The sequence below is a fragment of the Jaculus jaculus genome, chromosome 8 (genome assembly GCF_020740685.1).
Source record: "Jaculus jaculus isolate mJacJac1 chromosome 8, mJacJac1.mat.Y.cur, whole genome shotgun sequence".
Taxonomy (NCBI): domain Eukaryota; kingdom Metazoa; phylum Chordata; class Mammalia; order Rodentia; family Dipodidae; genus Jaculus; species Jaculus jaculus.
This window is the reverse complement of record NC_059109.1, coordinates 33,667,445-33,685,289: the sequence shown is the minus strand read 5'-3', so window position 1 is coordinate 33,685,289 and position 17,845 is coordinate 33,667,445. Positions and strand designations below refer to the sequence as shown.

Below are 17,845 nucleotides of genomic sequence, written 5' to 3'. Positions count from 1 at the left end.
GGGTCCTTAGGCTTCACAGGCAAGCACTTAACAGCTAAGCCATCTCTCTAGCCCAGTAAAATAAATCTTTATTAAATAAAAAGAATATAATTTGCCAATAAAAGATTGGAAATGGAAAGGAAAGTATTCTTAGACTAATTTCATAACCAAATTAAGGAAACCCAAACAAAGATTTATAAGGACAGTTAAAAAAAAATAATCTCAGACTAGAATTTCAAAAGCCAGAAGAGAAGACACAGTGAAACAAAGTAACTGTAGACAAGAATTCGATATGATAAGACCTGAACATGACATCAAGTTGCTGATTAGAATGCTTTTAATATTCGGTTTGTTTTGACAGTAAAATACTTCCTATTTCAATCAACATTTTTCCATATCATTTTCAAATGCTACCCTTGGAAATATGGGCAAATCATCCATATGGAAAAGTTCCAGGCAGTAAGCAGACAGAGGAGACCTAAATGCTCTCACAAGTGTATTTCATGATAGACTTGATTTGGTTGTTATGCTTCCAAAAAGCACTACAATTCAGTTCACAGTGAAAAGAAATGATAAACCAGGCAGAGCGGAGCACACCTTTACTCCCAGCACTTGAGTGGCAGAAGTAGGAGGATCCCTGTGAGTTCAAGATCACCTTGAGTCTATATAGTGAATTCCAGGAGGTCAGCCTGGGCTAGAGAGGACCAAACTTAAAAAAAAAAAAAAAAAAGAAAAGAAAAAGAAAAATCAAGAAAAGTAGATACCTTATAATCATTCTATTTCAACCCCAGCACATACCACAAAATTTTTGATCATCTTTACATAAAACAAGACTTATTTCTCTTTCTTTTGCATTACTAAAACATGCTCCAACCCAACTGCATTGTCTTAATTTTTATGTGAGTAGAAGTATGAAGCATTTGAAAATGAAACTAGATGAAAAGGACAGGTTTTAAAATGAACAAACAAACAACTAAAAGTACAACATGCTCCAGAAGAAATTTTAAAAATGGTTTAAGAAGAATGCTAGGGTGCACGAAGTACTCAACATGAAGACATCTTGAAGTGTCTCAGAAGAAAACAAAATATTTTAGAAATGGACCACAAAGCCTGTGCTGTGTTCTCCGAGCCTTATAAAGGTATTTATTTTCATAACTTTCTTCTTTAAAAGGTATATAATTTGGGATTATTGGTTCTATCTCAAGGAGAACATGTGTGCTCACTGAGGGCAATATACCCTCCAATGGGTGAAAATTGCTACCTGAGTGTGTCAAAATATTTACCTATTCATAAAGATAAAGTATAAATTGAAAATATGTGTACATGTTAATTTGTCCTGCACTATTTTGTATGCATTTATATTCCATATATATATATATATATATATATATACATATATATATATATGCATAATTTTCCAAAGAGATTAGACTTTAAACCTTTTATAGGAGGAGCTGTTATGCACTTTAAACAGAAATACAAAAATCAGCTTTTAAAGATATTTGAGGGAGTAAGGGAATTAGGGAAGGAAAAGTCTAAAAGAACTCTAAAGGGTAAAACAACAAAAAAGAAGAACTGAATGTTAATATTATTTGTTTCCAGAGACTATAAATTATTGTGGTTTTAAAATTTCAAATAATGTAAAATAGATTCCTTGAAATAATTTTCCAATTACTTTATAAGCATACTAGAATATTGATAAATAATTTATATTTTGAGAAACAGATTGAAGTGGCATATCTAAATAATCCTATTTAACTATTATTCATTGTTTTACTTCATTTGTAGAAGAATCAGCATGGTCTTCAGATTTGGCTCCTTGGTCAAATATTTCACAGTGGCTCCCTGGGAATGACACACAGCTCATGGCTGAGGAGAAGAATGATTGTGTCGCAGCTGCACAGGCCTGCCAGGAGTCTGAGCACTGCGCCCTGCTACACCACAGGTTTAAGTCAACCTGTGGCAAAGAGGCAGCACTATGCAGCACCCTTCATGGAAGACGGCTGTGCATGGAATTAAGAGGAAGCCTGAGAAGGACGACTTTGTGGAACTGCAAATGCACTTTCCCTTCAGATGAAGACTGCATGCAAATTTGGAGAAGCTTATTTATAGATATTTGCATACAAGATACTCAAATCCATCAAGTCCCTACCTTAAGTGAAGGGTATGAGGACATTTCCAATGAGGACATCATTTCAGGTTAGTATTTTAGAAAGAATTTAGAAAAAAATTAACCAAGGAATACTTCATTTCTGATCCTATTTGTCCTTTCTGTCTAGAAGATTAATATTAAATTTCCACTAGCAAAATTAATGCTTGTAAGCCTTAATGGTATGACCAGAAGGTATTAGGGAGAAACAATATAACTTAAGGGTTAGGTATAGTGTTAATTATATTTGGTTATACATTCACTGAATACATATTTTTGAGACATTTATAATCTGCTGGATTCTATGTAGTAAGATTTAAAAGAAAATCTGTTCTTCACTGAAGGAGTTTGCAATATTTTAGGGGATTTTTAAAAAGTCAATAAACAAATAGTCCATGGCAAATTATATTCACTTATTTAGAATGATACTGGATCCAAGATCTGTTCTATGCACTGGGATAAAGGAGTAAATGAGACCAACAAAACTCAGAGCTCTCTAGTTCTGGCAATCTAAGTGAGGGGATTTTTATTTCAGTTTCCCTAGAAACAGACTCTGAGACAGACTTGTGTATACACCATGTGTTGTACTGAGCACTCAGGAGCAAAAGTTACAAAAAGGAACACATGAATACATGGAGAGGGAAGCTGAAATGCAATTCAGATTCTACAAAGAACTGATTTATTTCCACAGAATACTTTGAATTTGGCATAAACTTTCAGAATCTTCTCCCATTGAGGCAAGGGTGTGGCTAAAGGCAGTACCTGGAAAAGCAGCATAGAACTAAAATGGTAGCAGCATGCGATAATACCAAATTCTACCTAGTAAATGGAAAAGTGAAAGATGCAAATGCCCCATGCGATGTCCATGTGGGAAATACACAGCACTTCCTAACAAGGCAGGGAAACAGAGAAGTCAGGCATCCTATATACTACAGTTCTCTTTCCTCCAGCCGATCCTCTTTAGTTTTCTTTGATGATTGTACTTACAATAAATGTGTTTGTCTCCCAGGAAATCAACCTTCTTTTACACTTAATTTGATTTTTCATCTCATAGAAACATATTAATAAACTTGTTATGAGGATATTTTATCAGACTGTAAAATAAATCAAAATATTGATAGGCATTTTTCTTTGTACACTGTCAGGTGAGGGAGAGAGGACAAATTCAAGTAATTCCAATGATGCTGTAGGAGACACTGTATCTTTTGATGCATTTGCATATGGTTGCAAAACTACTCAAATGACAGGTCTGGTTGGTATATGCATCTATGTATTCCTAGGATATCTTACCCTTCAACTGCTTAAGCTTTTAGAAGAGTGCATATATATAAACTTTTACAAATGAAGCACACACATAATCAAATCAGATTTATATTTAATATTGAGATGAATTATTGTGATGTACTACATACATCATGTAAAAATATATGCCTTCAAAAATGAAATTTGTGCCAGGGAGATTGCTTAGCCATTAAGGTGCTTGCCTGCAAAGCCAAAGGACCTAGGTTTGATTCCTCAGGACCCACATAAGTTAGACACACAAGGTAGCACATGTGTCTGGAGTTCCACTGCAGTGACTGGAGGCCCTGGTGCACACAATCTCTCTCTATCTGACTCTCTCTCTCCCTCTGCTTCTCTCTGTCTTTCTCAAAGAACTAAAATATAAAATTTAAATATTTTTTTAAAATGAAATTGACTATTATTGAGGGTAATATATATAAATACATATATACATTTATACATACATATATATGTATAAATATATATATAAATACATATACATATATTTCCAACTGTCTTCATGCTATATCTTCACATGACTCTTTGTTGGTAATGCCCCAAGGGATGGTTAGGGGGTAGAGAGAAAAAAAAAGTACATAATATCTCTTCTAAGGTCATTAAACCTATCAGTTAGCATCCTCATTCTTAGGATTTCATCTCATATTAATTGCTTCTTTAGAGATACCATCTCCAAATGCATATATACGGATTGTTAAAGCTTTCATATATGCATTTTGGAGCAAGCCACAAACATTCAACTAAGTCATTACTTACTGAAGGTCCAAGGTAGTTTCTTAAATGTTTTCATCATTAGCACAGGCTTTTCCAACACCAAGTATTAGGCAATGTTAGAATATTTGGGCCAATGTATTTATGAAAACCCTTTATGATTCAAGAACAGTCATTCATGACCTGATCAGTAGAAAAATGAAAACATACAGTATAAACAACCAGTGCTACACTAGGAGTGTGAAAAGAACTTTCATGTCATTTTGTCCCTATGTATGTCCAATGGGCTGGCAGGAAGTGATGGGAATAGGTACAAAGGTGTGGACAAACTGAGTCGTGAAGGAATATTTGTGTATATCAAAAGCTAAGGTCAGGCTAGAGAGATGGATTAGTGGTTAAGGTGCTTGCCTTTGAAGCCTAAAGACCCAGATTCTACTACCCAGTACCTACATAAGCCAGATGCACAAGGTAGTGCATATGTCTGCAGTTCATTTGCAGAAAGAAAGGGAGAGAGAGAGAGAAAGAGAGAGAGAGAGAAAGAGAGAGAGAGAGAGAGAGAGAGAGAGAGAGAGAGAGAGAGAGAGAGAATGTTCACAACAGGGCCTTCAAGCCACTGAAAACAAACTCCAGGTGCATATGCCATCTTGTGCATTTGGCTTACATGTGTCCTGGGAAATTAAGACTTGAACCAGGGTCCTAAGGCTTCACAGAAAAGCACTTAACTACTTAGCTATCTCTCCAGCCCAATAATTATTTTAAAAAAGTTAATGTCTTGATAGTCAACAAAAATTAGTTTGTAAATGAAGTTACAAACTTTCATTTAACCCTTTATTAGGAGATAAAAATTGGCTAGGCAGTCAGTATAACACAACCCCAAAAGTGTTTTTTGTTTTTGTTTTTGTTTTTTTTTTTCCCTTAACTGACAGTGGTAAACATTACCATGCTGACAGAAACCTGGATGTTACAACTTCCAGGGCAAATTTCTAGATTAAGCTTGTACTCTGACCCTTAATTTAAGATTACCAGAAAACCTATAAAATCTTTTATTTGTCTGTATAAACTTATTCTTCCTCAAGTACTCACTTCCCATTAAAAAAAAATATCTCACATTGGAGTTTCCAGGTGGTCTTCTAGACCCCCCCTTGCCTCTCTGGGCCGAATCCCATGTAGCATCCTTCTCTTATGTTCTAGACTTAAGCCCCCCCCTTCTCTTTTTCCTCCTAAAGTTTTAAGCTATAAAAAAAAAAAAATCTTGCTGCACTTTATCCTGTGGACCATGGATTTCATTCTTCAAACTGATAGGACAAGGATCCAGGAACACCACAAATTATTGGTGCATTGGCAAATAAAGACCCCAAAGTTCATGTATCACCTCCAAGCACACATATTTTAATTTGGGTTTGGTTCATATTTATTATCTATGATGCTATGAGGTGCTTAATGAGGAAAGACTTCAGATTGGTGTTATTAACGGTGTCACTGGGTAGGAACACAAATAATATTTATTGAATGATGAATTCTATCAATGAGATATCCCAATTCAATAATCATAAATCCTAAGAACTCTTCAAGAATGGGTAATCAGTGGTGGAAATAGTCTTTTAATTACATTTGTACATAATTAATGTTTTATTAGTATAGGACTTTCTTTTTTATTTTTTGCTTTCTTTTACTTTGTAAGGTTTTGTGTGAATGTGTTCATGTGCCATGTTGCATGCATGGCAGTCAGAGGACAGCCTTGGGTGTCGATCCTCACCTTTCACATTGTTTAAGACAATCTCTTTTTCACTGTTGTGTTTGCTAGGCTAGCTGGCTTGTAAACTTACAAGATTCTCCTGTCTCCACCTCCTGTCTTACTATAGAAACACTGGGGTTACAGGCAGTGGGTTCTGGGGTCTGAGACCCCTGCTCAGGTCTTCATGCTTGCATAGCAAGTGTGTTACCCACTGAACCATCTGTGAAGTACTATTTTCTTGCTTTTAAAAAAATCATATTATTTCTTTTCTAATTCCTTAGTCTGTGTTTACTTCAGAAAATATGGTCTAGCCATTAACATGTTTTGAAAATTTTCAAGTAACCCAATCCACAAGCCAGGCTATGGAATTTAAACGAATGATACTTCAGCGGTTTATTTTTCTTTATATTCCTCACTAATTTTGAATATTAAAGATTCAATGCATATTATATGAGCTTGTATATATTTTTGCTAGATTGTATGTTCATAAATTCTCCTAGGAACTTTAGATAGTTGATCAATAGTGAAATAGTTTCGTTGTTTTGCTTCTAGATAACATAAAAGAGGAGAATAAATTCAAAGAGAATCAAACTATACTTTTCCACCAAGGTAAGGTTTATAAGCTATTATTTTTATTTGGGCTATGAAATCTAGATAATGCAATTTAATTGTAATTGTAGGGCTTCATAAGGATACTCCAATACAAAGTAGTATGTGTGGTCTAATAGTTCTGGTATAAAAATAATTGAGGAAAACCATCATATTTCCTCTACCAATGATATGTGCAGACAACTATTTTACTTATCCATCATCTTTTGATGAATATTCTGAGAAATACTTTACAATGGAAACCAAATCCTAGCTAAATTTCATGGATATTTATTTGCATCATACTGGTAAAATATGTGGAGCCGCTATTCTTGTATGTGCTTGTAATGGTGGCCAAGGGCCATATTCACAGGCATGGCATTTTTCAGTGTGTAAGCATCTTAATAGGTTAGGGTTTCTTACATATGCAGAATATCCCACCCTCATCCCAGCAAACTGCATTAGACCAAAAATGATTTTGACTTGAGGCACGAACTCACCATAAGCTCCATGTTCCAAATGCTATTTTTGAAGATTTATTATTTGCTACTGCTAAATTCGGACTCACAGATTTTTTTTTCCCCTAAAACTCAATTTGGCCCTATTCAATACTGGTAACAGCTCCAAACATACACCCAGTATTGATGAAAGATAATTCAAACAGTAAACTATTCAAATCTCAGTAAATTCAGGCTTACATAAAAAAAAAAATGGCCAAACAGCACACTAATATACCATGGTATTCTGCTCACATACTTCTGTCAGTGCAGTTATGTGTTTATTTTTCCACAACCTGAGCATACTATTGTTTTCAGGATTCGAGTGGACCCACTCCTGTTTGGAAGTGACAGAGGCGTGTGTGGAGGATGTGGTCTGCAATACACATTTGGCCCTTTACCTAAAAGCATGCTCAGCAAATGGAGATCTGTGCGATGTGAAACACTGCCAAGCAGCCATACGGTTCTTCTATCAAAACATGCCTCTTAACACTGCCCAGATGTTGGCTTTCTGTGACTGTGCTCAATCTGATATAACTTGTCAGCAATCCAAGGAAGCTCTTCACAGCAAGCCCTGTGCAGTGAACAGAGTTCCACCCCCTACTTGCCTCAATGTAATTCACAGTTGCAGAAATGATGAATTATGCAGGTGAGTAAAAGCACACATACCTTACTTTCTTATTTTGGAACCTTATTTTGTGCAACACAGTCCTAACACTTGATCTCGTTACATTAGCTGGAGTTCCCACCATTATTCACAATGCCAGACAATTCATATTCTTGAATCTGAGGTGCATGCATAGTGTTCTTTTTTTTAAATTTAAATGCAAACTATACACTAGTTCTTATTAAAAGAATAAGCAAATTCAGTATTCCAAAATTGATGATTAAGTTTGTATAGCAAGTTTAACTAATGAATTATTAATCATCCAGGTTTGCATATCTGAGATATATTTGCTTGTTTGATTATAGGGTCTTGTCTGTATTTGGTTTTGATATGGGGTTCTGCCCAGGCTAACTTTAAATTCACCATACCCCTACATCAGCCTCCTGAATGCTAGGAATATAGGCATGAGCTATATACCACCATATTGAGTTTGATGGGATTATATAATGCTACTAATTTTTCAAGATAACTCTTCAACTTCAAAATATATCTTTCCTGTCTTCTGATGGAGAACATGAAGAAGAAGGTAATGTAAGCATGATTTAGACATTCTCAGTGCACTGTCAGAAATACTTCAGTTTTCCTCTTCTGTATGCATTATTGGTATCTAATATTGGTAATTTATTAACCTGTTCAAAAAACATATATGAAGCATCTGCTATCTAGATAGCACTGTTTGTCTTGCAATTTATAATCTAGTAGATTATAGTAGAGGAAGACTGATGATAAGGAATGTATATGGTGTAAAGTAATGAGCACTTTGAAGGTTAAAACCAGGAAAATGATAAAGAGTACCATGAAGTATCAATGGAATGCTCCAAATATGAACCAGTTACCTTCCTTGAATAAATGAAGGAATGAATCTCCTCAGTTAATGTCAAAAGAGTTCAAACCATGCCAACAGACAAGCTGGTGTGGAGGACGAAATAAGGCTGGCATGCTCAAGACAGCAAGATGGAATGCTCATGGGAACAGATAAAGAAGAAGCCAGAAATTAAACAGGGTGAGGTGTAGCAGACCTGGACTACAAGGACTTGGAAGGGTTCTTAGAGAGCTTTGGCATGTAATCCAGGCAAAATGGAGCAGTACTTGAAGACTTTGAGAAGACTGTGGATGATCTAACTCCCTTGTTAAACTTTCATTCAAGCTAGGTGAGTCCAGATGGTACCTGTGCATGTAACCATGCTGAGGAGTAAACTGATAAATATAGTCCGGTGTTCCTTGGTTCTTTTTCTCACTGGGGTCTTTATGAACACATTTGGTTGTATTATCAAGAATAAAGCATCTTTTACCTGGTCAGAAACACATAATTAGGTAAATACTTTTAGGTAGAATAAAATGACAAGGCATGAAGCAGATTGTCACATTGTGTCCATAATCAAAAAGCAAAGAATGATACGTGCTGGGACTGAGATAGATTTGTCCTCTTATTCGGTCCAGACAAGCCCATGGATTGACACTCACACTTAGGGGAGGACTTCCCACCTCAATTAAAATAATACAGAAACTTCCTTCAAGACAAGCCCTTCAGTTAAGCAATTCTAAATCCCATCATCAAGTTGATGAAATTATCATTTCTATATCCCATGTCAACTTACACTCAAACACATCATTTTTTAGTTACCACTTTCCACCCTTTGTTTCCATAGACTTCATCAGTTCTCACACTGTTCAAAAGTGTAATTGCAGAGTTTCTTCTGAAATTCAGGTAATCTCTTAATTGTGAGGCCCTGTAATATTAAAAAGCAAATTACATACTTCCAACATTTACCATGACACAGAGTAAACCTCCCCAATCCAAAGTGAGTAATGAATGCATTGCAAGGAAATGTTAGCCCAAAGTAAGAACTAAGATCAGCACAACAATTTTCAGGTTTGAAACTCCATGTCCCACATCTGAAAGTTTAGATGGAATCATCTGAGCTCCCAAGGACTTGGGTAGCCCTTGTCTTCCTACTGTGCTCTCTGCAGTACACACAGCCCTGTCCCTCTAGCTCTGAGCCTGTAGTACTCATGTCCCCAACCCTCTCAGAGCAGCTCCTATCTCAATGCGTACCTTTCCTTGGGAGGCATATATGGTTCTGGCATCTTCAAACCCTGTGCCACTCAGCAGCCTCTCAAGCCTCCTCACAGGGACTCCAACCCTGGTCACCTCAGAAACTCTTTGAAACCATGGCAGATGGTTAGGTGACCCCATCAATCTGACAGAATGACTGCCTAAAGCTCTTCTTACATCAATACAGGGCTTCTGTAGCCCAAGGTTCCAAACTTTTCCACATTCTTCATCACAAACTGGTTCCAAAGCCCAGGAACAATATGGTCAGGTTTGTCATAGCATCAGCCCCATTTCTTGGTAAAAATTTTCTGTATTAGATACTTTCTAGTTACTCTGACCAAACATCTGACCAGAAGCAATTTAGGGGAGGAGGGGTTTATTTCAGCTTACAATCCCAGGGGAATTTAGTCCATCACAGTATGGAAAGCACAGCCAGGAGCAGGGCAATGAAGGCCCTGGTTATACCCCTGCTCAAGAAGCAGAGAGCCATGAATGCTGATCTGTAGCTACCTTTCTCCTTTTTTCTTCAGTCCAGGACCCCAGCCTATGGAATGGTACTTGCCAGAGTTAGAGTGGATCTTCCCATCTCAATTAACCTATTCTAGAAACTCCCTCACCAACAGCCTTAGTGATTGCCTTTTATGGTGATTCTAATTCTACCAGGTTGACAAAATTGATCTTTGCAACGAGTATTTCAAAGTGTACTGGGTCAGAGCAAGGTGTCATTATTGTTACCTTTCTTTTACTAGTGGACAAAGGCTAAAACACTTAAATTATGTCACCTTTCTGATGGTTCCTGTTAAACTGACTTATTAGTGTCTCTTAATCTCAATCACTTTAGCTTTCAAAACAATGTCTAAAAGAGGTAATTGCTTCCCTATAATGTATATCCTATAAAATAAGGGTCAAGATCTTAGCAGAATAATTGACCATTGATATTTTTTCCACTTGAAGAGGATTCCAAAGTTATTAAGCTATAGTATATATCAATATGTTCTCAGGTGGACTTGTATGGACTTGATGCTTTTCTCAATAGGAACATTCAGGTTTACCTACCAATCCAAAGACTTTGGTGAAATTAAATACATTAAAAAGATGTGATATACTTTTCTTCTATCTTTGAAAGTTCTGCACTTAAGTTTTTAATTTAAAATTTTTTATGACAACTTCCATAATTGTAGACAATGACCCATTGTAATTCCCTCACTCCTCTCACTTTCCCCTTTGAAATTTTACTCCCCATCATGCCTCTTACCACCCTGAAACAGTCTCTCTTTTATTTTGATATCATCATCTCTTCCTCCTATTATGATGGTCTTGTGTAGGTGGTGTCAGGCACTGTGAAGTCGTGGATATCTAGGCCATTTTGTGTCTGGAGAAGCACATTATAAGGAGTCCTACCCTTCCTTTGGCTCTTGCATTCTTTCCACAATGGACTGTGAACCTTAGAAGGTATTATAGAGATATTTCAGTGTTGAGCATTCCTCTGTCACTTCTCAGCACCATGGTGCCTTCTGAATCATCCCAAGGTTAATAACATCTGAAAAGAGAAGCTTCTCTTACCAAAAGTGAGAGTAGTATTAATAAATGGGTAGAAACATTAAGAGAAGTGCTTACTGAGAAGTTTGGTGAGCATAGTATATCCATTTAGCCAAACACCAGCAGATGTTACACACCTAGGGCTCATGACTACCCCTATTATAAGTTTTCAGTATCAGGGGCCTACTCCCTCCCATGAAGCTAGCCTCCAGTCCAGTTAGAGAGTGGTTGGTTTCTCCCATAAGAGATATGCCACTATTGCACCCATTGGCTCATTTGGCCTGCCTGGCCAAACTTAAGGCTTACAGTGTTCACTATTAAGTATCTCCACTGGCGATTTCTCTCTCTCCCATTGAACTGCATGCAGCATGGCTTTTTCCAGCTTTCTGTCACCTGGTTGACTTGGAGGAGGCAGCGCAGCTCCATCAGGAATTCTCAGTGACCTTGCTGCTGAAATATGTGGAGTCTTCAACAACAGAGTCTTACCATCTACAAAGAACTCAAAATTCTAAACAATAAGAAGACAAACACCCCACTCACAAAATGGGGCACAGAGTTGAACAGGCAGTTCACAGAGGAAGAAATACAAATGGCAAGCATACACTTAAGAAAATGTTCATCGGGCTGGAGAGATGGCTTAGCGGTTAAGTGCTTGCCTGTGAAGCCTAAGGACCCCGGTTCGAGGCTCGGTTCCCCAGGTCCCACGTTAGCCAGATGCACAAGGGGGCGCACGCGTCTGGAGTTTGTTTGCAGAGGCTGGAGGCCCTGGCGCGCCATTCTCTCTCTCCCTCTATCTGTCTTTCTCTCTGTGTCTGTCACTCTCAAATAAATAAATAAATTAAAAAAAAAAAAGAAAATGTTCATCCTCCCTAATCATCAGAGAAATGCAAATTAAAACAACTATGAGATTCCACCTTACCCCAATAAGGATAGCCAACATCAAAAAATCAAATGAAAATAAATGCTGGCATGGATGTGGAGAAGCAAGAACACTCATTCACTGTTGGTGGGAATGTAGGCTGGTACAACCACTTTGGAAAGCAATATGGAGACTCTGGAAAAAGCTGACTATAGAGATACTAACAGACCCAGTTATACACTTACTGGGCATCTACCATGAAACCTTCAAACCACAGGCCAGAGAGATTTGCTCAACCATGTTTGTAGCAGCTCAATTCATAATAGCTAAAAGCTGGAATCAACCCAGATGTCCATCATTAGAAGAATGGATAACTAAGATGTGGTATATCTACACAATGGAATTCTATACAGCAGTAAGAAAAAACGACATAAAGAAATTTGAGTAAAAATGGTTGAACCTGGAACAGATCATTCTCAGTGAACTTACCTAATCACAGAAAAAAAATTGACACGTAGTCTCACTCATCTACAACACCTAACCTGAATCTACCGAAGATACCTTACATACCCAGCAAGCACCTCATGGACTAGACACTCTGCTGTGGATCTATGGATGTGATCCATTTTCTTCAGCATGATGAAGCTTCCCCAGGAATAAGTGAGCTTGAAATAAAGCCTTTCCTCCAACAAGCTGCTTCTGTTCACATATTACCCCAATAATGAAAAAGTAGCATCAACATGCTCCTTCTTGATAAGAACCCTCAAACAGTTTTCAATTTGTACTTTTACAATTTGTAAATTCTAATTGGTTGACTTGTAAATATGGAACTAGAATAAAGTATTTCCTGTTCTGTCAGAAAATCAGATTGGAAAATTTATTTGAATTTACTTGGTGTGAGATAATAGGCCAATGCGTACTACAAAGCCAAACTGGACTTCACAAAGCCTTTCATAAATCTCCAAATAATTGCCCACTGTAATAAAATTATTAACTAGGAAAATCAACTCATGAAATCACCAACTTAACCTCTATTTTTGACCTCACAAAAGGTCAGCAATTTGCAAGGGTCCCCTGTTGCTTCTTCAACATTTCTTTGGGGATTCTGGAATATACAGTTTTCAGCTATGCACTGGTATCTAGGAGGTATTCCATTCCATTCCAGTCTTTCATTAGGAGCAAGTTCCTCACAAAGGGATGAAAACTAATACTTTATATAGACTGATTCCAATCTGTCTCATTTTTCTAGGAAGCACTATACAACATTTCTGTCAAAATGCTGGCCACGTGTGACTGCAAAGTGCAAGGAAGATGTGACATGCGCTAGCATGTTAAATGGACGGGACCTTACTTGCTCAGGGAGTGACGCCTGCAGAGTAGCCCACATAGGACTTTTGGGGACAGTCCTTCAGGTGCAGTGTACTTGTAAGGGTACCACACAGCATGAGGAGTCATTGTGCAAGACTTCCCAGCATATCCTTCATAGAAAATCATGTTTCAGTAAGTTCTCCACATAAAAGGGCATCTATCTGTCTGTCTGTGTTTTTGAGTATACTATAGTAAGTGGTCAAAAAAAAAATCTATTTACAAAGACAATGTGCATTTACTATTTTGATTATATTCTATGTGTTTGCTCTCCTCACTTATCAGAAAGTGGTGCGTTTTAATTTATATCATAAGTTACTAGCAATGATAATGTTTTCATTTTAATATCAAATGAATAAAACATTTAGCTTATACAACTGAACACATCAAATATCCATTGATAAGTAACAAACCTCCTCAAACATTGGTTTAGTGCAACAACTGTTTAGCCACGTATAATGATCATAGTTTTGCACATTGTCTATAGTTGACTTTTCACATATTTGTCTGAGATTATCACACAAGCAACTCTTCTCATCTATGGGTTTGACAGAGGCTGATGATGAACAGATACTTTCAGTGGGTGTGGCATGGTCCTCCTGGTGGCAATGTAACCCAAGGCTCTCATACAATAGCAACAGGTATTTATAAAGTGTCACCTTCTATAATACTGTGCACATATCATTGAGGAAAGCAACTTACATAGCCAAGCACAGAGAAACTGTAGGATATTTTCAGCTTGTCACATCTGTTTAATGCAGAAGCACTGCCTCAATCTTATTTTATGTCAGACTTCCTTAAGCAGTACATTTTATATCAGCTTTTTCTAAGCAATGGACTCTATTACTTTAGAAATTTTATTATCTTATTCTAGCTTTTTCAATGTTGACACTCACTGAACTACTACCGACATGGCATTATCTGATATTTTTTGAGAAACTATGGAAGCATAATTTAATCTAAAAATAATTAATATTGATGTGCACAAGTCAGTCTTACAATAATTGCTTGCACATTGTTACAGTGTCTGATCCAATCATTTTCTCTTAGCAATACCACAAAGTAGATACTACTGACTTTTTGGTCTATACACCAGGACAAGAAGGTTAACAGATTAAAATTGTTTCCTAGAACTCTGTAAGGTGTGGATCATTCAGAACCCTGGCTTTGTTTTACTTGTGAAATTATAAAGAAAAAAGCTATTTCTGTCCAGTACACTCCAAGTCCCTGTCAATTAAAGCTTGTCATTCTTCTGTCAAAACTAAGCTTTAAAAATGGACTAGAGCCTAATTTTTCTTTGTGTGAGACTATATTTAGGAAGCAGAGGTTCCAGAACATGCTGGATATCCTGCATTTAACACTTCCCTTACCTACTGGCTGCTGTCCCAAATAATCCTATTGATCACATAATATGATAGCAGGGTATTGATATCAGTAAGCACTTGTTTGTAGGCATGTGGTACTTATGCTGTGCTCAGAAGGTTCCTGAGCTTGGGATTGAGTGTTCTGTAATTCTTTTCTGTAAATTCTCAAAGCAATTATCTTTTAATTTGTGTTGCATGAAAAATGCCCATCCAAATAATAGAGCATACTAGATGAGCTTGGAATCTTTGCTACTATGTGTTCATGTCCTCTCCCCTGAGAAGCAGGTGTTCAGCCACCAGCACATCCTTTGATGCCCTTGACTCTACTTTATAGACCTTAAGTTTCCCTACCCTGTACCTGCTGTTTGATAGGTTTCTACCTTTTTACATTATTTTGAGCATCCCAACCTATTATGCATATTTTCATTTTCATAATTTTCAAAGTTTTTTACAATAATACTTTTCAATAATTTACTTGCTTAACTATACAACTGTACTATATTTATAGGTATTGATAAATTTTTGACCTATTGAAAATCATATCTTTTTAGGGAACATTTCAAACTTTTTATAGTTGTAGTATGGAAATTCAATTGCCCTTTTTATATAAATTCATATGTAGCAAATGTGTTATATACTCAAAGTTAAACAATTTATGGAACTTTTCTGTGCTTCTTGTGTAGAGAGTCATAATTTTTCAATAACCATACTTGTCCTCTTTCATAACTCTAGATCCACAATAAAATGATCAATATGAGAGGTGATTGTGTATACCATTCTCTTATCTTGATCTTAAAAGAATCATTTTACCATTATGCATGATATATATGTTCTACATCAGTTTAAGTTCTACTTTTAAAATACAAATCAATTTAAACAATGAATTAACATTGAATTTCATTAATTTTTGTGTGTGTTTGAAGGTCTCATTTGCAATTTGGGAGCTATTAGTCTTTTTCTTATGGTACAGTGATTGACATGCTGTCTGTTTTGTTGTAATACCAAAAATAGAATAGAATATTCATTCCTCTGCCTCCTCAAGGGTCTCTGTCTGTGTGTAAGGAGAACAAACAAGTAGAAGTCCAACTATCCAATAACATCCTATCTTTACTTCTGCATAGCCAAATTTTCCAAAAAGAGGTGCTTGAGTTCATTGTTTCAATTTCTTTCTCCTTTACTCATTGATCCATCTATCTGAGTATGGCCTTAGTTGTAGCAGCCTTTGTGTGCTGACTTTGCAGAGCAAAGACCTTCTTCAGCATGGTTCCTGTGGGCCTTTTCCTTTCCAAATAATTTGCATTCTGATTATCTTGATACTTCAATGTGTCAAGTATTGCCCTTGGGACTTCCTTCCTATTTTCCTGTGAAGAGCTGTCGGCTTATCTTTAATGGTGGCAATCTCCGTAATAATTATAGCAGATTTCAGCTGTAAATATGAATCAGAGCAGATGGAAGACGCCACACCATAGATTCAGTGTTACTCTGCTTTGAAATTTCCTGCAACCAGACATATTGGTGTATTGCTTTTAAATTTAACTCTGTTTAAGTCCTCAAGGCACAAGTATAAAACAGTCAGTTTCTTTGTGAGACAATCATAGGAATTGCTTTTAGTATATTCTTCAATATACTCATCCTTTTCCTTTGAAACTGGGTTGAATTGGATTCTGAATCACATATCTATTAAGTTTTGCTTTCTGTTTCTTTAATTTTATCCTCTGAAAGGTTCTTCCTGAGACATTCTTCTTCTCCAAGGTTCTATGCAAAATAGGTTCAGAAAAATATGCCCTCCTTGAGGGACATAAGGTTATTTAAAAAAAAATTCTGTTCATTTAAATTCAAGGATTGATAGTTCTTATGAAGTTTACTGCTAACATTGGGTTCATTGGGAATATAATCCCTTAAGCATGGGTTAAATTTCTAATCTATTTACTTTTTGGTTTGTTTCATTTGCCAGTATCCACGATAACAAAAGTGCTTTCTTGACTTAACTTCAAGTTCTTCCTCATTTTCTGGCTTTCTTGCCTCTAATACTGGCTCACTCTCTCTCCTCTCTCTGTCTCTCTGTCTCTCTGTCTCTCTCTCTGTCTCTCTCTCTCTCTCTCTCTCTCTCTCTCTCTCTCTCTCTCTCTCTCTGTGTGTGTGTGTGTGTGTGTGTGTGTGTGTGTGTGTGCGCCTATTTGTCTGTTGGTCTCTGTGTGTGTCTACCTCTCTTTCAGGCTATGTCTCTATGCCTCTATGTCTCGTGTATGACTCTCTTTATCTTTCCTTCTGCCTCTATTTTCTCTCTTAATGATTTGGGATAATCTACAAAATAGCCTGGAGTGAAAAGAATACCCACAATAGAGACTGTTACATAATTAAGTGAAATACTGGACTTTTGAAAGTGGAAAGATTGCAAGATTACCTAATCTTTTCTTTGATCTTGGAGACCTAGATGCAATAATATTTACTGAATATTGGAAAGTCCATATATTTTTGGTATGCTCGTGTAGAGTATGTGTTTAGTGTGGTTATGGATATCTGTGTGCAGATATGGCAACTCTGGAGGCCAAAGGAGTACAACTGGTTTCCTTTTCTTCTTTCCACATTTATATTTCCTTGAAATGAGGTCTTTTACTCAACCCAGAGCTACTGTTCATCAGCAAGCTCCAGTGATTCTCCAGTCTCCCTCAACCCATGGCTTGGTGTTACAGACATGTGAGACCATGCTCAGCCTTCTACATGGGTTCAGTGGAGTTAAAGTTGGCAGTCTCCAGCCAAAGAACCTCCTATGTGTAAGCATTCTTAACTGCTGAGCCATCTCCCCAGCATGAAAGTACATATTTTATTTATTATCTCTTTTTACAAAAACTTATCAGATGAGCGTGGTGATACATGCCTTTACTCCTAACCCTTGGGAGGCAGTAAGAGGAATGCTGGGAGTTCAAGGCCACCCTGAGACTACATAGTGAATTCAGGGTCAGCTTGAGCTAGAGTTAGACTCTACCTTGAGAAACAAAAAACAAACCAAAACCAAAAAAAAAAAAAGAAATCCTTA

At 36.8% G+C, this 17,845-nt stretch overlaps 1 protein-coding gene across 1 annotated transcript in view; it reads left to right on the top strand.

Annotated features, from left to right (window-relative positions):
* Positions 1-17,845, top strand: part of Gfral (GDNF family receptor alpha like) — a 94,998-nt gene that overhangs the window by 12,460 nt on the left and 64,693 nt on the right. Inside the window, exons 4-6 of the mRNA XM_045156977.1 lie at positions 6,426-6,482; positions 7,277-7,607; positions 13,329-13,579. Coding sequence (XP_045012912.1) covers positions 6,426-6,482; positions 7,277-7,607; positions 13,329-13,579 — 639 coding nt within the window. The remainder of the gene's footprint in view (positions 1-6,425; positions 6,483-7,276; positions 7,608-13,328; positions 13,580-17,845) is intronic.